Raw genomic sequence first — 25,691 nt, 5'->3', positions numbered from 1 at the left:
ATCTTTGCACCGCTGGAGGAGATCTCTTTTTATTGAAGCAATGGCATGGGCACTTTTTTGTGGATATTGGCGCAACAGAAGATGTCATTATTATTATTATTATAAGTTTCAAGACTTTTCTCAAAACATTTCTGTTCAATTTATCGTTCAATTCATCGTATAGGTAGTTTTCTCTTGAGCCCTTAGAAGTTTTGTTTTGGAAGTGTTAGGTGCTATATAAATGCAGTTGTTATTATTATTATTATTATAACTCACCCATTGGGCATTCTGTGCAGTTAGTCCTGCCTGGTGTATCAGTAAACCAGCCAGTAGGGCAGTCGGCTGGTAGGGCAGGTGGTGGATCAGCACAGTACTTGCCCTCGGGGCAACTGGTGCAGGATTGACTGCTTGCTGCTGCATACTCCCCGGAGTTACACATTGTGGGCAATTGATCCTTGGTGGGACACCTAAAATAATAGGAATAATGATTGGTTTTTACAGAGCACTTTATACAGCCGAAGGGCATCTCAAAGCACTTCCAACATTAATACCGCTGGTCACTGGGCTATTTATTTAGTTCCTTAAACCATCTCAACCTTTACAATCTTGGCCCCAGTTCAAAAAGCTGCTTAAGCAGATAAAATTGCTTGACAAATTCCTGCTTAGCAAAATTGTACATGTAAATCGTATTTTGGCTGGTAACCTATTTCTGGTAAACACAAATTGTTTTGTGCTTAGCTATTTTTTGTGCTTAAGCAGCTCAATAAAATTAAACCCAGACACCATGGTAGTGAGTGGTGGGGTGAGTGTATGGGTTGATGGGGGGGGGGGGGGGGGGTTACTTACATGTGACCAGCATGGCAGACAGTACAGCTGGAGTTACCACCGAGGGAATAGAACCCCGGATCGCAGGCAACAGGAGTCGAGGATCGGTCAGCGCACTCCCAACCAACCGGGCAAGGGTGCAATCAGATGCCATGGTAGTGAAGGGTGGGGTGAGTGTATGGGTTGAGAAGGGAGGTGCTACTTACATGTGACCAGCAGGGCAGACAGTACAGCTGGAGTTACCACCGAGGGAATAGAACCCCGGATCGCAGGCAACAGGAGTCGAGGATTGGTCAGCGCACTCCCAACCAGCCGGGCAAGGGTGCAATCAGATGCCATGGTAGTGAAGGGTGGGGTGAGTGTATGGGTTGAGAAGGGAGGTGCTACTTACATGTGACCAGCAGGGCAGACAGTACAGCTGGAGTTACCACCGAGGGAATAGAACCCCAGATCGCAGGCAACAGGTGTAGAGGATCGGTCAGCGCACTCCCAACCAGCCGGGCAAGGGTGCAATCAGATGCCATGGTAGTGAAGGGTGGGGTGAGTGTATGGGTTGAGAAGGGAGGTGCTACTTACATGTGACCAGCAGGGCAGACAGTACAGCTGGAGTTACCACCGAGGGAATAGAACCCCGGATCGCAGGCAGCAGGAGTCGAGGATTGGTCAGCGCATTCCCAACCAGCCGGGCAAGGGTGCAATCAGATGCCATGGTAGTGAAGGGTGGGGTGAGTGTATGGGTTGAGAAGGGAGGTGCTACTTACATGTGACCAGCAGGGCAGACAGTACAGCTGGAGTTACCACCGAGGGAATAGAACCCCGGATCGCAGGCAGCAGGAGTCGAGGATTGGTCAGCGCATTCCCAACCAGCCGGGCAAGGGTGCAATCAGATGCCATGGTAGTGAAGGGTGGGGTGAGTGTATGGGTTGAGAAGGGAGGTGCTACTTACATGTGACCAGCAGGGCAGACAGTACAGCTGGAGTTACCACCGAGGGAATAGAACCCCGGATCGCAGGCAACAGGTGTAGAGGATCGGTCAGCGCATTCCCAACCAGCCGGGCAAAGGATACAATCAGACGCCATGGTAGTGTTGGAGAACTTCCCTTCTTCACAGCTGAGGAAAAAAATAATCGTAAAGATTAGCCAAAAATTTCTCCTAGTGTCCTAGCCAAAATAATGCTGAAATTTATTTTTCAAATGAAGGCATCAAGAGGTATTTTTTCGGTATTTGTAGAAATGCCTTTGTAGAAATTTCAGACCAGGCTCATAGTTTAATATTATCCAATTTAAATTAAAATCAACATTTATTTCAAAATTGGTGAAAAAGGAGAGAATAAACAAATTTAGTACAATTTATTTAAGTCAAAGACTGTCAAGAACTGGTCAATGAACTCGTTACTAATTTTTATTTGTTTTGGGGGTTGGGGTTAACAAAAAATGGATTTCTGATTAAAAACAGAGAAATCACATCCCTGGAAATTTGATCATCTCTGCAATATGTTTGTTTGGAGCTGCAAGTCCAAAGCCAATTACATTGAACTTGTTCCATGTACCTGATTTGAGCAGAGAGCCCTGCTTCTGGGCAGTAGAACCCCACATCACATGATTGACAGCTCGTGCTCCCGTCTGCTGCATAGAATCCAGCATTACACTGCGCTGGTGAAGAAGTTGTGGAGGGACATTCGTAGCCAGCTGGACACAGGGTGCACATGGTAGTGTTACCTAGTGAGTAGTATCCGCTATTACATGCTGTTGGAGCTTTAAAAAAAAAAAAAAAAAAAAAAAGAGTCAAGTTTTGTTTTTATCACGCAACTTCTGACAAGATTTTACAGGGCATTTATTAGGGATCTAAATAACCATAGAGAGACTGAGTAGGGAGAAACTGTGGATAAAGTGTCTCCAGACCATCAAAGTGCAGCAAAAAAAATAACACTGTCAGAAAGCAAAAATATGTACCATTTATAACCACAAAAAGGCTGTTTGTCTGAGTAAGGAGAAACTGTGGATAAGGCACCTTCAGACTGTTCGTTCCCATCCTCTGAACATTCAAAAAGGAAATGACAGAAAGAAAAAAAAATTGTCGAAAATCTTGCCTGAAAACCCCAGAGATTTATTCCAGGGAAAACCCATACCATCAGGCAGGAACTGAACCCCAATCCACATATAGTGCCCCCAGTGGGATTTGAACCAGGGTCCTAGAGGTAGAAGGCAAGGAGATACCACTACGCCAAACTGACCATCCATATTGCAGGACTTAAAATAACCCACGATTCCCACAAAAATGGCCGGTGCTTTTGCGGTAGTGCTCTCTACAAAGTTCCAATACAATTATATATTTTTCCCATAGAAGTGCCCTTACCAGAGGACAATTTGTGTAGCCTCTTCCAGACCAAAGTTCAAGAGTTGGTATAAACCTTTATCATGGTGCAGCTATCTTGATTTTCTCCCGTTCAAATCAATGTAACCAAACTGAGGCTGGAAGGAGAATTAGTCTGGTTCTTTTTTATACAATGAATATCAGAATCCGTTACTGTTGTTGGATACAAGGGAACAGACCAAGATGGTGGCAGTCTGACAAAGGTCTATTGAAAGGTCAGAGAATGAATAAACACGTTAATGAACTTACCTGAGCTTGTATCCAAGCAAGCGTGACCAGCTGGGCAAAGATCACAGGATGCCGCCATGCTGGAATCACTATAGCTCCCATCAGGACAAGAGCTGCAATACTTAGCTGATCCGGTGCTGCCAGAGAAAATGTTTTGGAGAAATAGTATTTGTTTGAAGCACTTTTAATTTTAAAAAAATCAAAAAATATTTAATGGCCTGGCGTCAGGCCATTTTTTTTTTATGTCCATTTGGTTGGTAAGTTATTTGCAACAGCTAATTCTATTTTTGCACTTTTAATTCCTTAAACTTTACATTTAAAGACAGTTGCTATGTCAAATGGTGTTGGCAAACCTTTGCATAGCAACCTCTAGATGAGCAAACCCTAGTACCATTGTGTCATTCAGAATTGTGTTTGGGTGTTCACTGTCTCTTACTTAACTACAGAAAAGCTTGCCTCGAATCACATGAAAATAGCAACTGTCTCTATAGTCTGAGGAATTCAAATTTAAGCAGTAATTTGTGATCAAGTACATCATTGCGCCAGACACTATTAAATCTAACACGTAAATGGCTAATATTGGGCTACTATAGCTCCTACCTATATTTTCCTGGTGTACAGGGTTGGGGTGACGCCGAGGTACTGCTGCAAGAATGACCCGCTGTACAGGAGGTACACGATGTTGAACCTAGACCAAGAAAACAAAGTTAAGATAATAATAATATTAAGCAGTTCTTGTATAGCGCATAATACCATAGAGTAAGTGGAACAGTGTGTCGTAGCAGAGCGGTAAAGAGCACCGAAATCAAACTTTGGTGTTTCTGATCAGCAGAGTGTGGGTTCGAATCCACAGCTGTGACACTTGTGTCCTTAAGCAAGACACTTAACCATTATCATGCAAAGTCCGGTAAACAGACTCTTTGACTGGTTTCAGGTTAAAGGGTGGCTGCAGTGTTTTTTTTATTCATTTAAACGATTAAACATGACTTTTTAAACCTGAAATATTTTTTTATTAAATGCACAAGTATTAAAAATGGTTTTCAAGAGATTAGGGGAACCCACCCTGCCCCTAAAAGGGAGCCTTTATTTGCATAAACGTGACGTCATGTCGGTAACTCGAGTTGTCGGGCCCAATGGCTGTGTGCATATAGAGATGTGTGCACGTACCTAGGCGCGTGTAGTTAGGGACCAGACTCTTTTTGCCGACGATATGTTTGAATTCCCGACGTGACGTCGATGGTGGGGGGTGGTAACAATCCACAAAGGGGGGGGGCCTGACTTATTCGCTAATTACGCAAGTCAGATATGTCGGGAATAAACAAAACACATTTTATTGATGTTCAATACATATACCAGAAATAAATGACAGCAAAATTATCTGTTTTATTTGAATTCACTGCAGCATCCCTTTAACATATATACCTAACGTTTCTTCAGAAACACCAGAGTTTGAGTCCAGTGCACTTGACCACTCGGCCTCAACACACCACCAGTTATGTAAACAGAAATGTCTGTCTATCATCGGTTAACATACCTAACGCATCTGCGTATTCACCGTCAACACAAGCTCTGCATTCTGTCCAGCCCTGTTCGCTGTAACTCCCTCTAGAGCATATCATGGGAGACAGGTGTGGACTGGTGCACTTATACCCTGCCTCACAGTCAGTGCATAGCTGGGAACCGGTCTCATTTGCATAAGTACCTAAATGAAACATTACGTAAATAAGGTTGTGAATATATGAATAAATGCATTAATATCAGGGTTTGACCTTAACATTGTAATGACTGGCCAGCAGGACAAGTTAAATTTTCATTTGCCTAGTCCATATTTCAGATGAACTAGCGATGTTTTTCATCACTTAACTATCCAGCCGGACCAATTGGAATACATTTTGACAGTCCTCGAATGTTTTAACTCGTGAACCAGTGGACCAATGTTAAGGGAGAACTCTCATTATTATCTTTTTTCACATACAAAACTGTGATGAATAATGTGGGCCGTTTCTGAATTGGTGGCTGCGGCTATGGCTGTTGCTATGGCTGTTGCTAAGGGCCTCCTATGCTTCCAACGCATACTCATTGGAGGATCAAGGCACAGTTCTAGCCACTAAATTGGAAAAAGGTGTAACATTTCTTAAATCTATCACAGCATACCCGACTTAGCGGCTACAGCTACGGCTATGAATGCTAAGGGTTTGCTATGGGCCGCCTATGCTTCAATGCGTGTTGATAAGCCACAGCCACTCATCCAGACACGGCTAAACAGCCGATTACATGAAACTTTACGCAACTGTGTAAGTTCACTTTCGCATCATGTAGTGCATTAGATGTGCCACTTATCAAATAAAGTATAGCGCAAGTGGACTTAAGAAGTTGTGTCAATATTCATGAAATCGGCTGCATGAGTCATTGCAAATGATTTGAAGTCTCTCTCTCTTTTAGAATTCAATTTCAAACTCTAAATAATGTGCTGCATTTACATGTATTGTGTACATGGGAATTAAATGACTATGTGTTGTGTGAGTTAGTTTGAACATGACTATAAAGCCTGGTTCACACTAAATGACTGTAAAGCCTGGTTCACACTAAATGACTGTAAAGCCTGGTTCACACTAAATGACTGTAAAGCCTGGTTCACACTAAATGACTGTAAAGCCTGGTTCACACTAAATGACTGTAAAGCCTGGTTCACACTAAATGACTGTAAAGCCTGGTTCACACTAAATGACTGTAAAGCCTGGTTCACACTAAATGACTGTAAAGCCTGGTTCACACTAAATGACTGTAAAGCCTGGTTCACACTAAATGACTGTAAAGCCTGGTTCACACTAAATGACTGTAAAGCCTGGTTCACACTAAATGACTGTAAAGCCTGGTTCACACTACATGTAGGCGCACTGCGAACGCGTCTTGTCACTAAGTTGCAACCAACATTTCAGAAAAGTGCAGCTGTGCTGAACTTTTGCGAAACCTTCGCAGTGAAAACACAGCCGTGATATTTCTAAGGAAGTATGAACCGGACTTAAGTTAGTACATTTATGAATATTTACACTATTAAAATGAATATTCATATTGTGAATTGATTGTTGGCATATGTCATGAGAACCATCTTTTGTTGACCTCTGCATGGCTGGTAAGGATCATGGTAAACAAGAGAAGCTATGAATATGACAGGTTGATGTCCATAGATGTATAATGAACACAAAAAATGAAAAGGTGGTATCAACGAACACTGAATTTGATGGTCTCTGGCAAAACCCTAATAAACTTTGATAACATTGGCAGTTGGTATTAAAAGTGAAATATAACACCATAAATGAAAATGTGATATCAAAAACAAGACTTTAACGAACAGTGAATTTGAAAAAAAGATGATACATTATTTATGTACAACTAATAGACTTACCCCAAAAAAGTGAACACAAATTAAGTGCAAAATTTAAAATTCCAAAGCGGTATGGTATCAATTTTTCTACAGTGCCTTAAATATATGCATCCAATATGGTTTACAAGGATAAACGTGCCTAAACAGGTCAACATGGTTAAACGTGCCTAACTTTGGTTAACATGCTTAACTATGTCAACGTGGTAAAACTTGCCTAACTAGGTTAACGTGGTTAACCAAGCCTAACAAGGTGAACATAAGGAGGTTAACGTGGTTAACATGATTAATGTGGTTATGGAGTTAATGTGATTAAGTCGGTAAACTTTAATGTGATTAAAGTTAATGGTTGTTGCGGTGATACAATCAGGTATGGTGCATGGTGAGTGGTATGGTAACAAGAATTCTCTGTATCACCTTCTGTACAATTGATCTGCTGTGTGGTACCATTGAAGGGACAGTATAAACCAATCCCGCACGGCTCACAAGAGTCACTTCCAACGGGGGCATAACTCCCAGCCAGACACTCCACAGGGACTGCGCCACCCGCACAGGAGAACCCAGCAGGGCAGGGGTCACAGGATGTCGCCTCGGCGAGACTGTAGGTTCCGGGGTCGCAAGAAGTTTGGGTTGTAGATGTGCAGTAGTAGCCTGCAGTGCAAGGAGAGCAAGCTTGTTGACCGACGGAGCCCTGATAGCTACCTTGAGGGCAGGGTGTCGGTTCACTCATCCCATTGGTCAGACAGTAAGATCCCACGTCACAGTTGCTGCAGCTACTGCTACCGTTACGAGCGTAAGTACCTGCTGTGCATTCTGCAGGCGCTGTGGTGCCAGCACACTCAAACCCACCGTCGCAGAGCAGGCAGGATGTTGCCCTTGCATAGCTGTAGAAAGATGCATTGCATGGTGTCTCGGTGGTACGAGTGCAGTAGTGCCCTGCAGTGCATTCTATGCAGCTATCAGCTCCCGGTGAATCAGAGAAGAATCCCTCTGCACACTGGACAGGCTCAACAGTTCCCGCAGTCTCACAGTAAAATCCAACCTCACAATCCTCACAGCTACTGCTGCCATTACGAGCATAAGTCCCAGCCAGGCATTGCACAGGAGGCAGGGTACCAGTGCAGGAATATCCTCCCGGGCACTGTAAACAACTGGTAGCCCCACTCTCGCTGTACATCCCCGACTCACATGCCGTTTCTTCAGTTGCCGAACAGCTATACCCAGCTCGACACGTGAAGCATACCACCAAACCAGTTTCGTTGGCAAAGTCACCAGAAGCGCATGGTATTTGCTCCCCACTTTGGTTGGCAGGGCAGTAATGTCCCATGCTACATGGCTCACAGCTTGAGCTACCCAAGACAGCAAACGTTCCTGCTAAACAATCAACCGGGGCAGCACCACCAGAACAGCTATACCCTTCCGGACATTTGATACACGATGTGGAGTTGGCTGAGCTATATTTTCCAGGATCGCAAGCCGTCTCTTCAGTCGCTGAACAGCTATACCCAGCTCGACACGTGAAGCATACCACCAAACCAGTCTCATTAGCAAAGTTACCAGAAGCGCATGGTATTTGCTCCCCACTTCGGTCGGCAGGGCAGTAATGTCCCATGCTACATGGCTCACAGCTGGAGCTACCCAACACAGCATAAGTTCCTGCCAGACAATCAACAGGAGCAGAACCCCCAGCACAGCTAAACCCTTGAGGGCACTTCACACATGATGTCGCGTTGGCTGAGCTGTACTTTCCAGGATCGCAAGCTGTTTCTGATGTAGAGTCACAGTAGTAGCCCTCCGTACAGGCAGTGCATGATGCCTGTCCATCTACACTGGTATAAGTACCTATTCGATTGGGATTAAACTGGTTATTTCTAAAGCTTATTTCAAGCCTCGTCAAACATATTCAATCTGGTTTTACACAGGTCTTGGGTGCGAATCTAACCAAAGTAATATGCCTACGGTCATTTTTGTTCAGAGAGCTCAGGAAAGCACTGAATATACAGTGCTAACACACATCAGTGTACAGGGGCTAAACAACAAATAATATTCCTTATCCCAATGCAAATTTCGATGTATTCTGTTCAATCCTGTTTCATGGAGTTGCGGTAGATAGACCATTTGGAATGTTCCCTTACATATGACAAGGGCCCATATTCAGAGAGCTGATAAGCAGAAAACATTGCTTTACAATTGTGTGGTAAGCACACTTTTGTTGTACTTAGCTATTTTCTGTGCTTAAGCAGCTCTATGAAATTGGGCACCGAGCTGACAACATTTACATCTTACAATAAATGAAGACTTTGTACAACAATCAGGACGATATTCAGTTTGTGGTAACACCATACGTATACAAGCTTTGCTGTGTAGATTTTGTTCCTTGGGAAATTGTATACAGACATTTGTGGAGCCTATTGCTGCTGCCTTTGCGTTTTGGTTTGTGCAGATGAAGATGTTCACTGTCAAACGTGCTAACCATGGGGGTACTGTTCATAAACATTTATGAATAGTGGGTGAGGGAGCAGCTTAATGGATGTAATTCAAACAGTGAAAGGAACCACGCTCTTTGATTATCCTGGCAAAATGAAAACTATCTATAGTGGATAACCAAACCAAACTTATGATGCCATGTTGAAAATTATGCGCACACAGATGAGGTTTATTTTGATTGTTGCAATCAAAATAATTCATGCCAGGGGGAACATTCAAATTTTTGTTTCTAAACTTTGAGAACTGATGAGTGAAATATTTTGTAAATAAAAAATATCCAAGACTTGCTTGACAAAAGCGGCATGTTTGTTTGGGTTTTGTTTTTATCCTTGAAATCACCAATGTCAAAAAGTATTCCAAATTAATGTGAGGTTTGAACTGTGAGTTTTCCTCAACTGTAAAAAAATGTTCTTAATGATGATTCCACCGAGCTGACTTTTACCTTTCCCCTGTGGGTATAAACATGTTTTTAATCTCTTTTGGGAGCCGTAAGGGCTGACTTATCCTTTACCCCAGAGTTCTAGTCAATAAAGGCACTAAACACGATTGGTAACTACTCAAAATATATATCAGCATAAAAGCTTTACTTGGTAACAAGCAAAGGAGAGCTGTTGATAAGACATTGTGAGAAACGACTCCCTCTCAAATAACAGTTTTTGAGACCGAGGTATTTTCTCAGTAAGATATTAAAAGACTTCAGCTGAAGCCTTTTATTTCTACCTGAAACACACAAATTTGTACAATGGTGTTTTGTCTTTGATCATTCTCTTGCAACTTCAATGACCACTTGAGCCCAAACTTTCACAGATTTGGTATTTTATGCATTGGGATACACAAAGTGAGAAAACTGGTCTTTGACATATATTGCAAAAAATGTGTCCAGTGCCTTTAACCCAGTCCATCACCAACCTCTGTCCAGTAATACTTTACCTGTTGGGCAGACAGTACACACCCCAGCCCCCTCTAGGCTATAGTACCCAGCTAGGCAGTCCGAGCATGAGGGATCCCCAGCGTTGGAGTAAGTCCCTGCCAAGCAGTTATCACAACCAGTCTTGGAGCTGTCAGGAATCGAACCATTACTGCAGCTCTGTACATAATGTGAAACAAGTTTTATTTTCTCAATGGCCCTTTATGTTGTTGTGAACAAAAGCTTGGATGGCATGGTGGGCCAAATGTTAGGAAAATACTCGATTGTGTTTTAAAACAGATGTTTTCAACATTTGCTACAAACTTTCAATAAAATAAAATACGTCCCATTATTGGTTGCTTTGAAATAAATTCAACACTATGTTTCATTGAGTATTTGTGTAACATTGTTACAAATGGCATGAAGGGAACCTATCTATTTTTGTTTTGCATTTATGGCTTTCTAGTTGTCCAACTTCGGGTAGGCAAAAACTTTGGCAGTGACTTTATAATAGACAGGTCTATAGCCCTTTCTTTTGTGTACAAACATCACTCTGTAGAAAGGTACGTATGAACTGGCTTTGCAAAAAAAAATCTGTTAGAAAAACATTTCAACTTTTTGGGGGAATTACATTTATAAGTTCACCTTTTTTTTAGGATATGGTATCAATTTGATAGCACTATTGGTCAAAATAGTACAAAACTGTTTCATTTTTGTTAGGAAAGGCTGCTCGAACTCAAGTACGGCGAAACTTGGAGCCAATGGAAGGGGTCTATAGCCCCAGCCAAAGCCAATTCAGACATGATCTAACAAACCTTTGGTCCTTCATTCACATTTGGGCAATATGACCCAGATGGGCAGGTGCTGCATGACATTTCCCCATCCAGTGAATACTCTGGTGCTATACAAGCTGTTGTTGTGCCAGTCACAGTGCATGAATACCCACTTGGGCAGACCGTACAAGAACCTGCTGCATCAAGACTGTAGCTCCCACTTGGGCAAGACTGGGGGGGAAAAGGAAAACAATTTTATCACATCAACTTCATTTTATTTCATTTCATTTAATCTGGTTTGTAAATTTTATTGTTTTAACTATAACAAAAAACGACCATATGAAATGTTGTCATCAACAATCATGAATTTAAACAAAATTGCACTTGAAGGGTATCAAATACAATTAGAAACTTTCAATTGTTTTTTCCCACAATTTGTATAGACTCTTTCTACTGCCAGACAGTGAGTGAATCAGTTAACTGCTGTCATTCAAGTCTCTCATGGCAGCACTGAACAAATACATGGCCCATCTATGTCTTGTACACAGGCCTCAAATTAACTCATGGCACCCTCGACAACTACTGCGGTGCCCTCTGCTTTTGCTGCGGTGTCGTTTGCAAAGCTCAAATTCAAATAAACATTTTCTTCATGGAAGTGCCTTCTACCAAAGTGAAATTGCTGTACCCTTTCAAGAATGAACATTCATGGCCTGCATACGTACACACAGTGTTTATTAAATGATATTTTTATACAATTTTTATGTGTACATTCAAACAAAAAAGGGGGTACATCTCATCTTTTACTTTCATAACTCTTGGATTTATGTGGAAATTATTATACAAAATGTCAACTTTCCCATATGACCAGTGCAGTATCTTGCCTGCCAGACTAGCAAGAGACTGGCAAGGTCACGCCCATTGTAAACAAAGTTCACATGGTCTATAATATAGCAATAAACTTTATTTCAAGTTAAAATAACCCTAATAAAGTTAATGTTAGTGTGCCAGTTCAACCCAATTAATTAGATAAGAAACAGGTGTACTTGCAGACCTGTCTATTCACACCATCAGACAAGGTTCAAAGTACTTAGTCCAGCTCCTTCAAGTGGTGACACGTATCAAGTTTGGAATTCAATGGAATCGCAATCAAACAATCATTGATTATCTAAACCAGTGTTCTCCCAGAAATGATTATTCTAATCGACAGTCAGTTGGCAAGTCTAAGAATTTGTGATTATGTTGGAGGTTATAAAATACGCGTAACATAAACTTGTCAATGTCCTTACCACTAAACCTGGGCGACTGGTTCGACTAATATCACAGTCGCGACTATTGATTGCTCAGTCGAGTCGTGACTACAACTTTTCATCTACTCAGTAAAATCCTGCCGACTCTTGATTGCTTAATCGAGTTGCGACTACCATTTTTCGACTACCATTTTTCAACTACTCGGTTAATCGTGACGCCGGTACTACTTCAAAACTAGTCGCGACTACCTGTTTGGTGAACCAATTGTGTGACTATTCACGACAACATAGTTTTCCTTACATTCTGCCGCAATGCATCTTGGGAATTAAAAACTAGTGTCAAAGTCGTAATTGAGGTGCGACTAGTCCTCTGTAAATTTCACGAGTTGGCCAGGCTTACTTACCACACAATCTGCAATTGATGATGATCCAACGTTTTGATTGTAGGTCCCTGCTGAACATGCTTCAGAAGAATTTGAACCTCCTCCACAGCTGTCAGAAAATAACAAGTGTCAAGAATTGTGAGGATAAATGTTCAACAAAAGTTTCTTTAAAATATAGAACTCAACTGAATATTGGTACTCATGATGCAAGACTTAATCTTCACACTGGACCACAGGTTACATGTAGTAATTTTAGGGTCACTTGGACAGTTAACTTATTTAACCAGAAAAATCTAGCAATAATGTTCAAGCGTCGACTTAGAGTCTGAAAAATACCTTTCAGTCCAAAGTTTTTTGTAGGCCTACAGTTTAACCTGGCTGGGTGGATCACAAAATAAAATTTAGAGTACATGATCATTGGTAAATTGTTGCATGTGTTTTGGTTTTATTTAAACTTGTTTTTAAAAAACATGTTTTAAGTTGGTCAAAGTCAGACAATTGTATCTTGAACCATTCCCCTATTTCTTTCTTTTAGGGGGTTGGGGCTGTTGTTTTTCCCCCTCTGTGTCATACTTTCTTTTTCAAAGCAGAATAGAAAAACTTTAAAGTAATGGCGTGAAAAAAAATAGGTTTCCGTCAGGTAAACTAAATCTGATTTTAATTTGTTTAAATTATTTGTTTATTATTTTTTTGTACAGGAGGCCTGCAGAGAAAGCAAGCAGAAGCAAACAAGAATGTTAATTGTTTTTTCATCTTTGTTCTGAGACTGCTCCACAAAATGACTCCCTAATAAGATTATACTCTACATCTAAACTAATTGTTCCGCCCTTCTAAGCATGAACAAAAACCCAAGTCTTACACAGTGAAAACTAATCAATGGCACTACACAAACAGCGCTCCTTATTATTTATTATCCGAGGTACCAAGTACCCACTGTGTATCTTGTTTCTAGCGGTGTTGCTAAGATATAGAACGGTCTGACGTTACTAAATAAATACAGGAGTGGAGAGAGCAGTTCAAAGAGCTGTGTGAAGGATTTGGTTTGCACAATATGCAAAGTAAACAATAAAATGTACACACTAAAGGAACACACAGTGAGTATTGCATGCAGTGTTTGTTTTTTTACATCGGGCCAGAATGAACTAGATTTTAAGCAGAGCTGATTGTCAACCGACGGAGTAAATATTTATAGCGAGAAGAGCTTTTCCAGCCGTTCAGATGCTAAGCTTCAAGGGGGGGGGGACCTCACTTTTAAATACATTTCACATCACTGATTAAATGTTTTAGATTGCATTCTCCCTACACTTTGTATCCTTTGGAAAAGGCGCTCTATAAATACGGTTATTCTTATTATATTATTATTATTATTATTAAAGGGTTTCAATTGCAATTAAAAACCATTGGTAAGAAGCCTATGACAGCAGCTTTCAATAGTATGGAAGTGTTTGAGAAACATTTCACTTCAAAGTAATTTGGATAAATGTCTAATTAGACATTATTTTATGCCCCAGAATTTTAGTCTGAGACAGTAGGCCCTAATACTTCTCAGATTCTGATTCCTAGTAATGATTATTCTTCCTGTTTTTAAAATATACATGAAAGTAAACTTACAAACAAATGGATCTATTTAGTTTTTAAAATGAACATTAGTTACCCCAAACGAGGTTAAAATGAAGAGAAAAAAAAACATTTCAGATGAAATTGAAAGGCTCATAGGGGAGTTGTGAGGTACAAACATGTAGGAATTAATCCTCTTAAAATGGTCTGTACATATTGTAGGATGGAGGGAAAGATGCAACAGGCAAGGAGTTCCAAAGTGGCAAAGCGATTCAATTAAAATTAAAAAATATTCACTCTAATGTGACAGAGACTTTCCAATGTTTTTCTGACATTTTAAACTTGTTTTCCTTGTCTTTTACTAAGCTGCTTAACATGTTTTTTTTTCTCTTCGTGGGGTGTCGTGGCCGAGCGGTTAAGAGCACCGAATTCAAGCTCTGCTGATTCTGTTCAGCAGTGTGTGGGTTCGAATCCCGGTCGTGACACTTGTGTCCCTGAGCAAGACACTTAACCATTATTGCTTCTCTCGACCCAGGGGTAAATGGGGACCTGTGAGGGCAGAGATGGTTCTTGTGATTGATTTAGCCGAGTAGCGCATTTGTTGCACGAGGCTGTATACTCCCCAGGGAGCTGAGATGGTTTAAGGAGTGAATTAAGGCCCAGTGACCAGGGGTAATAATTTGAAGCGCTTTGAGACACCCATTCGGGAGTGAAAAAGCGCTATATAAACTCAAATATTATTATTATTAACAGGCTTTGAGAAAAATGGATTTACCACGGTGGGTCGAACATCCACAAAGGGCTTTTCAACTTTGTAGCCATGACATTAAATTCAACACAAACAAGTTGCTTTGTTATGTGTTAGGGGTTTACCCATCATTAAGGGTGCCTTCATGGTCTGTTCAGGCAGGCGTGACAGGTAGTTGGCTACTCTCATTATAACACCTGTAGTGCATACATGATGCTGGGTACTGTCCCAGTCAATGATGGCTTATAAATAGTAACTGACAGGCTTATTATAGAGGTGGTAGTTTGTAGTTTCTGTGACTGTCTCTGTTTTCATGTCATGTTGCCAATCATGACTACCAGTATAGAAAAAACTTCCCAGTCATATGAGGTGTACACGTCTGGTAAAGACTGCTATGAGCTATACACTAGGGCCTAATTCAATAGAGCTGCTAATAAATAAAGAAAATATTACTTTTACATTTTCTGCAAAGCGAAAATGAGCAGGATGGATACCCGTCACAAATTGTACTTGTGATATGGTAGTTTGGCTGGTAATCTTATTAGGGTAAGCATAATTTTGTTATGCTTAGCTATTTGTGTGCTTAAACATGTTAAGAGCAACTGGGCCCTGTTCCCAACTTGCCCTGTGGGTAACTGAAAGCTATGAGCAACCTTTTAATCAATCATAAAATATTTATATATACTGTAGCGCCTAAATCAAAGGTTTGCTCAAACCTTCAATTAGGCCAACTTGTTTATGATGCTTACTCTAGGGCCTTCTTCTTCCTATTCAGATGTGATAAATTTTCAATCTTAATTTGACAATTAAACTGGTTGTGATCAGAAAATTAAAAGGCAACATGTTTAACATTTCAAATTGGGCGACTACAATTTCCTGGGGGCAAGTGTAACGCACAGTTTACTAGCTCAGTGGGATATAATTTTACAAAAAGCTTTTAAAGGCAGTGGACACTATGGGTAATTACTCAAAATAATTATTAGCATTTATAAACTTTACTTGGTAACGAGTAATGGAGAGCTGTTGAAAGTATAACACACTGTGAGAAACGACTCCCTCTGAAGTAACATGATTTTCGAGAAAGAAGTAATTTTCCATGAATTTGATCTCGCATCTGAAAGCACACAACTTCGACGACCAATTGAGCTCAAATTTTCACACGTTTGTTGTTTTATGCATATGTTGAGATACAGCAAGTGAGAAGACTGGTATTTGACAATTACCAATAGTGTCCACTGTCCAGTGTCTTTAAGTGAAATGCCTGTACTAATGTACAAGGTACATGTTGGTGAAAACACACAGCTTTTCACAGCATTTAATCACACCCAACAAACATCTCAACTGAAAGCGCTCATTTTTATGATTAATAGTGTACACTATGTTTGAACAATAAGACCCATTATTGATTAGTACCATCATGTTAGTACTTGGCCTGGTATTCTCTAAGTGCTTTGTGAAGACGAGGCAGTCTTTAACGGGGTAAAAACTCTTGTTTAATAATCGGTAATTATAAATTTTGTTTCAAGGGAAACTAAGGCAATGACATCTCTTTTGAATTGATGTTATATTTTAAGTGTTTCTTCCGAACACCACAGACATTTTATTTTTAGTCAACCCAAAAGAAATATCATGTATGGATCGTTACTATGAACATTTTTCAGAATCAAATGTTTTTGGGGTTAGAAACTATCCAAACCGTATGTATTACTTTGAAAAATTCTGCTTTGCTAAAACAGAATTATTGTTAGTTGACCATTTATTTATAGTTTCTACCTAATAACATACTAATGTTAGGATTCGAACTGCGTCCTGTTACCGGGCAATCCCCAATTCTAGTTGGTAAGACACCGCTCTAGAATCCCACCCAAGTAATTTGTCTGTGATTTTGTTTTCACAGAACATCGGGAAAGTACTGTCATAGTATACTGTGCTTTTAAAACACATCATTGTTTGGGTAAAAACCAAAATGAATACATTGTATTCTTTATCCCCAATTCAAATTTAACATTATTAAAACATAGTATGCTAGTAGAAACTATACATTTTTAGTCAACTTGCCGGTACAACCATGTAGGCCTAATAAATCGCTTTTGTGGGATTGTTGGCTCTGAAAAGAGCCTGTGGTCTCAAGAAGGTTTTGCCATAGAAGGTCTGCGGGCCACAGGTCTAGTTTAAAATGAGAGCCCTGCAGCCAATTTCACGAAATGCTAGGATTAATCCTATCTCATCCTAACTTAGGATGGGTTCAATGCGACCGTAGATAAAAATCCTACGTTAGGAAGAGTTTGCTGAAATGACTGCTGCAGACTGCAATTGTATGTACTTACTAATATCCTGTGCTGCATATCACACATACACTGGTAGTGACATCAAAGCTGTGGCCTGGATCACAAGAAGCTGTGCATTCCAATGTGCAATTTGATACTGCGTTTACCGAGCCTGAAACCACAATAAAAAGGAATCCAATATAATCTAGTTTTCAAGTAAAAAAAATAATAATACAAAAATATCATTGACTCTTACTTCTAAGTGCAATCCAAAGAAATTATTGTGCTACACACATTATTACCCACCCTGGTCACTGGGACATATTAATTACCTTCCCCATAGATTCCTTCCCCAACCCATCTCAGGTCCCTGGGGAGTACGTCCTCACAAGAACTATCTCTGCCCTAAACCCATCTTAGTGTAGAGAAGCAAATAGTTAGGCATCAATTGCTCAAGGACAAAAGTGTCATGACTGGGATTCGAACCAACAACCTGATGATGACTCAGCCAAGGAATTTGAGACAGATGCATTAATACTCTGCTCAGCCCCACACGGCATCAAATCAGTTTTGTCCCTCAAGACAAGAGATCCGAGTGGTCTAGCTCATCGAACCAAAGTTTTTAATGCTATTAGTCACCAGAGAGTGTGTTGGAACCTCTCAGCAGTGACACTTGCATTCTTTACTGGACTTGCGCTCTTTTGCTTTTCAGTGTGATATTTTGTATGATCATGATGACTGTATAATCAAGAAGGTGCAAAAGACTGCTGAATAAATTTGTGCATTAATTAAATTTTAAAATATGAGTTATAACCCCACTTTTATTTACCAAGGTAAACTTCGTACCTTCGGGACACTTCGTACCGTAGCCAAATTGGTCATTTCGTACCATGGCAGGGTACGAAGTGACCATCAGCCGAGTCACTTCCAACTCTCATTATAATGTGTAGCTTTCAAAATAAGTTAATGTTAGTGTTAACAAAATAATACTTAAGTATTAATTGTAATTGTTATTAACTATGTGAATGTCCTTTTTAATGTGAAATCAATATTGTTTATAAGTTAATGTCCGCCAAGGATGCATCTTCCACCTGTATTTTGTAAAAATATTTTAAATTCAAACAATCGTCAAAATGGCTCTTTGGTCCCAACAAAATAATAACAATTGGTTTGATTTGCTTTTATATCATCAATCATTCGATCACAAAGCAGGTACGAAGTGTCTTGTAAGAAGGTACGAAGTGTCCAAGGTACAAAGTGTCTAAAGTCACTTCGTAACTTGCAAAGGTACGAAGTGTCCAAGGTACAAAGTGTCTAAAGTCACTTGTAACTTGCAAAGGTACGAAGTGTCCAAGGTACAAACTGTCTAAAGTCACTTCGTAACTTGCAAAGGTACGAAGTGTCCAAGGTACAAAGTGTCTAAAGTCACTTCGTAACTTGCAAAGGTACGAAGTGTCCAGGGTACGAAGTGGCAAAGGTACGACTACGAAGTGTCCTGACACTCCCCCAGTGACACCAACAAAATAAGTAAACAAGTGGACAACGTGGCAGGATAAAAACTTTTAAAAAACTATGAAGGAAATCTTTTCCATCTGTTAAAAAAGGCAAATGCAAAAGTTTTGTTGCGGCAAGCAACAAAAAAACTCCGACGACTATGCACCAAGCATCAAAGTTACCCAATCTGGCTGGGCGACAACCACACGTCACACGGTTGGGACTTCGGACCATTTTCTACTCCATGTTCGGCAAGCCCGACACACGTTTTTCAAACATTCCAAACCCCCTTACCTGTTGCAAAACTCAGCAAAACAACCATCAAAAATGTCCAGTTCCATGATCCGTTTAGATCAGTAAATATTCCAGTTGAGATGGTAGAGGTCCTTCTGGCATCCATTGTCACCAAACCGGCTCTGAAATGCCGTTCAAATGTTGTACAACAGCAACACTATTATTCAGGTTGGTGTCACCGCGTCGCCATTTTGTGCAAAGTTTACAAACAGACCGGGAAGCGAACAAGAATTGTTACTACTTTCCCAACCTGTTGCTCAGATTCTCGGCGTTCAACAGACGAATTTACACGCATATATTCAAAACTTACTCCGTAATGAACAACTTGGAGTATTTCACAAGTACATACTGAGCTATTTCCAAGGTTATCTAACAATGTTTTTTCTTAAGTTCAAACTTTTTGGCATGTCGTGTGGTGATGTTGTGTGGAATGAATGATTTAAGTGATTGCATAATTACCATAATGACGTCAAAGCGTTCGATTGCCAAGCGACTGTTCCGGATTTGGTCATACCATTTTTATAACTTGTTTCTCTCTAGCTTTAATCAGCTCAAAAGAACAATGTTTCATTTAAAGTTGACTTTGTATGGGGAGGGGGATTTAGATTTAGTAGGAGAGAATTAAAGGGGATGGGATCCTATTACAAACCTTACCCCCACCCCTCCCAAATTAAATCGGGGAGAACAAAATACCATTTGGACACAAAAAATCACATCTCCTGAACCGCAAACCATTCATATTATTTCTGCGTTGCCAGTCAAAGCTACGGAAGAGGGCGCTATTCATTTTTCATTGACTCGTAATCAAGTTTCTACAATAGAAAAAACACAAAAATTGTTCATTAATTTGTTCAATGGGTTCTTGTTATAGTTATATTATTACTTATTATACTATCCTGACACAAACGATCAATGTCCTGTTCGTCGGGTAACTGATCAAACACAAATCCGTAGTCCTATTTGTAGGGAGCCAATTGCTATACCCAACCCCCCCCCCTTGCCCTACCCCCCCCCCCAAAAAAATAGTTCTATAGTTCCAGTTGTTGAGTAGTCATAAACACATAAACGTGCCCGCCATTTTTAACTTGTTCTGTCATTGAACGTAGTTCCAGTCATTTTATTGAGTCAATAACGAAATAATGGTACTACGTTGCTTTAAAGACACTGGACGCCTTTGGTAAAAGATGAATCTCCTCACTTGGTGTATCTCAACATATTATTCACAAAATAAAAAACCTGTGAAAATTTGAACTCAATAATTGGTCGTCGAAGTTGCGAGAAAAAAACACAATGTTTTATATTCATCAACATTGCTCGTTACCAAGTTTGTATGCTTTATTGAGTAACTACAGATAGTGTCCAGCGCCTTTAAAAGTTAGTATAACGAAATATTATGATGGTACATACTTTCCCTTAAGTAGCCACTTCAAAATAAATCACATTGTAGCATTCTAAAAATAAATGTAAATTCTGGTAATATATTGAGACAGCCTTTAAAAACGCGTGACAATGATTCTTTTCGTCTGGTTCCTTTCACTCAGTTTTATTACGTCTTTGATCAATGATCCGTTAAAACAAATAGTTAACAGGTTCACAATTAAAATTTTTACCCTTTTTGGTTAACAGCAACTTTTCTTGAAGATGCTTTCAAAAAGTCATGCTGTTTTTCTTAATAAAATATTTTTGAGCGAACAAAGTAGCCTTAATATCGGATGCACAAACTTAGCCAAAAAGAGGAGGGGATATATCCTTTGGTGCTCAACTCAAGCTGAAAAGTGGAAGGGATAGATTATTCTTGGCTGCTCAAAACCAAAGGAGGAGGGGTAGACTTGCTTATCCCTGCGAAACTTAAACACGAATGTGCGGTGAATTGTAACAAATAAGTGATATTTATTAATTTAAAAAAACATTAGGAATAGCGAAATTAGATTGATTCGTAAAATCCACAGCATGTTTTTCACGATTTGGAGGAGATAATGGTAAAACAAAAATGTGTTGCTTTAAGATCCTGTTTCGATAGCATTTTTCAGACCATAATGACAATTTTAAGCTGTAGACTTCAAAAAAATAACCAACATTTAAATGTTAAAAAAATGCAGTTAAATGTGAACCTGTTAGGTATTGCAACATTGAGCTCAACTACGACATTGTGCAAGTTCAGGTCAACAATCGGTAAACTCCCTTTGTACTGGTAGTTTCACCCGTCCGGCCGTCCGTGCAAGCGATGCCACTGTTTGGTTAGCCTTTTGTCAAGGCCTTCTTGGCTTGAACAGCTTCATAGAGCCGCGATCCCAAGCGACTTGAATGGGAGACCACGCGCGCAAGTCGAGTTGTGAAGCCATCACTCGGTGCGTGGTCTCACTTTCCAGTCGCTGAGGATCGCGGCTTTACGAAGTTGTCCAAGCCACAAAAGGCATTGACAAAAGGCTACTGGTTGGTCAGTATTGTGGATGTGCAGACAGCAGAGTGAAGTCAGAGCGGGCCTTTAAATGCGTTTTGGTAATCACTCTTAAAAAATACAGCAACAACAATTTTATTTGGTTGAGTCAAAAAGGCATTTTGAGCAAGAGTTCAATTCGAAGAATCTGGTTGTGTAAAACAAATTCAGTTTTATATATCCCAGATTTGAATCTGAGAGAGTTGTGTAGGATTATTCTTCCTGCATGGATTATTGCTCCGGTTGTCGGCTAAACGCGCACCCGACTACCTGTTGGAATTATAAACTGCGCCAATAAAGTATCTAAACACTTACAAATGGTCAGATATATCGGAACCTGAAACAGTATGCCAAAAAATAATTATTCATTTCGAGTCACCATTAATTTCTGCACATTTTGACACATCTTGTGTTGCGCTACGATGTTGTTTGGTGGATTTACGGGCACTTGGTTGGCTTAAGGTCGAATTTCAAAAGTTGCAAAAGCCCCTATTCAAGCTAAATCGTTATATTGTGACGAGTAAGATCGGCGTTTCTTTTGCCCGCCTTTTATAAATGATTTTTTTTTTGGTCGCGTTTTGAATAAATCGGTTGCGATGAAAATCAGCAATAATTGTCAGTAAACAAAGGGGTCAAAGATGGGAGGCATGCAACAATGGTAAGCAAGGAAAGGTGTTTCAAGATAACAGGAAAGATGGCTCAAACGACCAAACAGGAAAGAGGACGGACCGTTGGTTTGATAGAAGCCGGTACGTCGATGCGAGCTGCAGCTCATCAGGTAAAATCGTCACCAGCGACGGTCAGTAAATGGTGGAATCGCTACCAAGCTCAGGGATATGTGGACGACCTGCCAAGGAGTGGCCGTCCGAGGGTGACTTCTGCAGCAGAAGAAGAAAGTGAACAAGTCCATAAAGCCTGACACCACTCTCGAGGGGTTTGCGACGCATCCTGATCAGGAAATGGCAGGGGATTGACCAGGGACAGATCAGAGGTCTCATTGAGAGTATGAGAAGACGACTCCTTGCCGTTCAGGACAGTGATGGAGGACACACCAAGAATGGAGAACAGGATAACAGCAGTTTTAGAGTTAAAGATACGGCAATTAATTTCATGGTCATGTAAACGAAACGAGTTTGTGTCTTTTGTCTTGATTTTGTCTGAGTGTGATGCTTATGTGAGTTCCCTTTTGGAATTGGGGTGAATAGGGGCTTTTGCAACTTTTGAAATTCGACCTTAAGCCACTCAAGTGTCCATAAATCCACCAAACAACATCGTAGCGCAACACAAGATGTGTCAAAACGTGCAGAAATTAACGGTGAATAGAAACGAACAATTCAACTTTTGTATACTATTTCAGGTTCCGATAAATCTGACCATTTGTAAGTGCTTAGATACTTTATTGGCGCAGTTTATATATAAAAACTTATTGACCGAACAAATTTCGTATTATTTTACACTTTATTTACAGAAAATAAATACACAAAACATAAATTCTTCAGCTTTAGTAAAATGGAGGGTAATGGTAAGCTATTCAACACCAGTTTTTATGTTTGGTTCAAAGGGTTGGACTGTCTTGAGTTGGTGAATCCGGTGTGATTCTCTATGCTTTCGGTGTGTGTCATGTACAATCGTGTGGTTTAAAATTTATTATTTGTTAACAAAGGGGAAAAAAAATAATGGATGAATAATTAATTATGTGTTATATAATGAATTGTATGTAAATAACTGCGTTTAATACAAATTTAACATTTGGCGCCCCATTGGCGCCCCAAAACTATGGTTATGACGTCACTTGGAAACAACACAACCGTGGTCGACGTGAACGAGGTCCACGTTCACTCGAATCTAAAAGTCCCTAGTGTTCTTGAAGTATATATTGTTCATTTCTCACTATTTGGTATTAGTTGCTGAAGCCTCCAGTACATCTGTGGCGCTACCATGCTGGAACCGCTTAACAACGCCAGGGATGGGGTTGAAGATGCCCTGGGCATTCCCAGAGCCTCTTCGCATCGAGTTCAAAGTTGACTTAACTTACAATTCGGCTGAGTTTAAATTTTCTGCAAATATTCAGGACAAAGAGCTGTACAAAGTTGGTAAGTACATCATATCTCTGAGCTTGTTATTTTCACCTTTTTTTGCCCCTCCCCCCCAAAAAATCTCAATAATATGAAAAAATAAGAAGTCCTACTTAGATTTTGACCCACACCTGTGACGTCATGCTATTGTTAAATCGCTCCATTATTTTGCACGAATGGCGCGATGGGTACATCTATTCACCCATTGTGCATAAAAGAGTTAGGGAATAAAGTAAATGAAGTCAATGACGCCATGGACCATTCAATTTCATTTTAACCAGTATTTTTGTTTTTTGTTTTTATTAATTCAAAATGCTTAATTTATCATACACAAACATGGTAAGTGAGTAAAGTCCCTAAAATCTAAGATTGCAAAGATACTTTTTTCAATATCATCATAAAATAACAGGAATTCAACTAAAATTGTTGATCATAAAGGTAGCTTAAATTTGTTTATTAAAAACAAATCTGAAACTACAGGCTTGTACGCGGGTATGTCACCTCTTTTATCTTCACCTTTTGGGTTTTTTGTAGACCGAGAAAGTCAGCTACAACATCATCTGATAGTCTGTTTCTATCACTAACTGGTATAAATTTGCTTAAAGTCAAGAAACCAAATCACTTATCTGCTGCCACTTTCGCTCCCGATCAATGATGCCACTATCGAAGAAACGAGCATAATTGTTTCCTAAGTGTTGGTCTTCGTCCATTGTTCACACATATACAGTGGTGTTCACTGGAGTGAACAAGCTTACGTAATACAAACAAACAATTGACTTAAAAATTAAACAATATCGTGAAATAATGGAGCGATTTTAACAATAGCATGACGTCACAGGTGTGGGTTAAGTCGGTGAACGCGCCATTCGTGGGTACGAATGGCGCGCACCTCGGGCATTATCCTATACGTAATGAAACAAATCAATAATTGGTAATTTAACTGGGTATCATTTAAAGACTGATTATTTGGTTTGCGGAAACACTACTTGCCAGGTAGAGTTTGTTCTTATTCTACTACCGCGGAGTAGGTTATCGGATGTTCGGAAGACTTCTCAGTTCTAAAAAGAACTGTCATACTTTTCAATTACTACCCGGGTGGAAGGTATAGAAAATTGGCTGGGACTCCTAATTTTAGCTTATAGTATCGCAGTTAACTGCACAACCGTGGAGTCATTTCTTGAATTGGTCTATTAAAGACAGTGGACACTATTGGTAATTGTCAAAGACTAGTCTTCTCACTGGCTGCATCTCAACATATATGCATAAAATAACAAACCTGTGAAAATTTGAGCTCAATCGGTCATCGAAGTTGCGAGATAAAAAGGAAAAACACCCTTGCCACACGAAGTTGTGTGCTCTCTGATGCTTAATTTCGAGACCTCAAGTTCTAAATCTGAGGTCTCGAAATCAAATTCGTGGAAAATTACTTCTTTCTCGAATACTGTGTTACTTCAGAGGGAGCCGTTTCTCACAATGTGTTATACTATCAACCTCTCACCATTACTCGTTACCAAGTAAGTTTTTATGCTAAAAATTATTTTGAGTAATTACCAATAGTGTCCACTGCCTTTAACGTGTCGACTAGCTTGCTCTAGTCGTCGTCAGGATACCTTCCGCCCGGGTAGTATAATAGAAAGCAGGACAGTTCTTTTCAGAAATGAGGAGTCTCCCGAACATCCGATAAATCTACTCCGCGGTAGTAAAATAATGAAAGACAGTTCTCTAAGAACAAACTCTACCTGGCAAGAAGATACACACATGGTGTTACCGCAAACCAAATGATAAATCATCATGCAATAATAATAAACGGCATTTTAAATTAGAAAACTAAATCACATCGCTTACAAAAATTATTAAGAACGGGAAAATCAGCAAAATAAATGAAAAAATCAATTGAATTAAATGAAATGAAAGCCACCTGTAGTGCAATGCCTCAAATCCTATAAAGGCTGAATAATTAAACCAACTATCATATCAAGTCTATTCCAAATGCTAGTAGCTTCAGCATTATTGGGTTTTGTTCACACTACATGTATTTGTTCCTAATTATGTCGTTTCGGTTGGGTTTTAATCAGGGATAAGTACCGCCAAATTGTACATCGATCGACTGATGGAATCCATGGGCTGGTACACAAGAGAAGAGATTTTTGGCAATTACATCGGTTCGTTCATCGTGATAGCCATCAATGGCAGCCTCATCACAGTGGACGTACGAGGGACTCAAGTTCTTTCTC

The 25,691-nt window shown here is 40.0% G+C and overlaps 1 protein-coding gene across 1 annotated transcript; it reads right to left on the bottom strand.

Annotated features, from left to right (window-relative positions):
- Nucleotides 1–244: 244 nt before the first annotated feature.
- On the bottom strand, nt 245–19,130 carry LOC117301676 (multiple epidermal growth factor-like domains protein 10). Its single transcript, XM_033785706.1, has 12 exons — nt 18,946–19,130; nt 17,218–17,329; nt 12,607–12,694; nt 10,998–11,186; nt 10,185–10,362; nt 7,206–8,630; nt 4,941–5,108; nt 4,007–4,094; nt 3,428–3,543; nt 2,355–2,559; nt 1,751–1,915; nt 245–446 (listed from the first exon to the last, which is right to left on the bottom strand). Exons 1-12 carry the CDS (start codon nt 19,049–19,051, stop codon nt 245–247), a joined length of 3,042 nt encoding a protein of 1,013 aa, XP_033641597.1. The 5' UTR covers nt 19,052–19,130.
- Nucleotides 19,131–25,691: the final 6,561 nt, after the last annotated feature.

The sequence above is a fragment of the Asterias rubens genome, chromosome 17, assembly GCF_902459465.1.
Source record: "Asterias rubens chromosome 17, eAstRub1.3, whole genome shotgun sequence".
In the NCBI taxonomy this organism is placed as follows: Eukaryota; Metazoa; Echinodermata; class Asteroidea; order Forcipulatida; family Asteriidae; genus Asterias; species Asterias rubens.
Note: the sequence above shows the minus strand (reverse complement) of the source record. Positions and strands in the feature narration are given on the sequence as shown.

Excerpts from the sequence above, each read along its gene's own strand:
- LOC117301676 (XM_033785706.1), bottom strand. The coding sequence starts at position 19,051 with ATGGATGCCAGAAGGACCTCTACCATCTCAACTGGAATATTTACTGAT. Across the intron at positions 3,544-4,006 it reads TGTACACCAGGAAAATATAG|CACCGGATCAGCTAAGTATT; the intron begins GTAGGAGCTATA and ends TTTCTCTGGCAG. Across the intron at positions 447-1,750 it reads GTCTGCCCTGCTGGTCACAT|GTGTCCCACCAAGGATCAAT; the intron begins GTAAGTAGCACC and ends CTATTATTTTAG.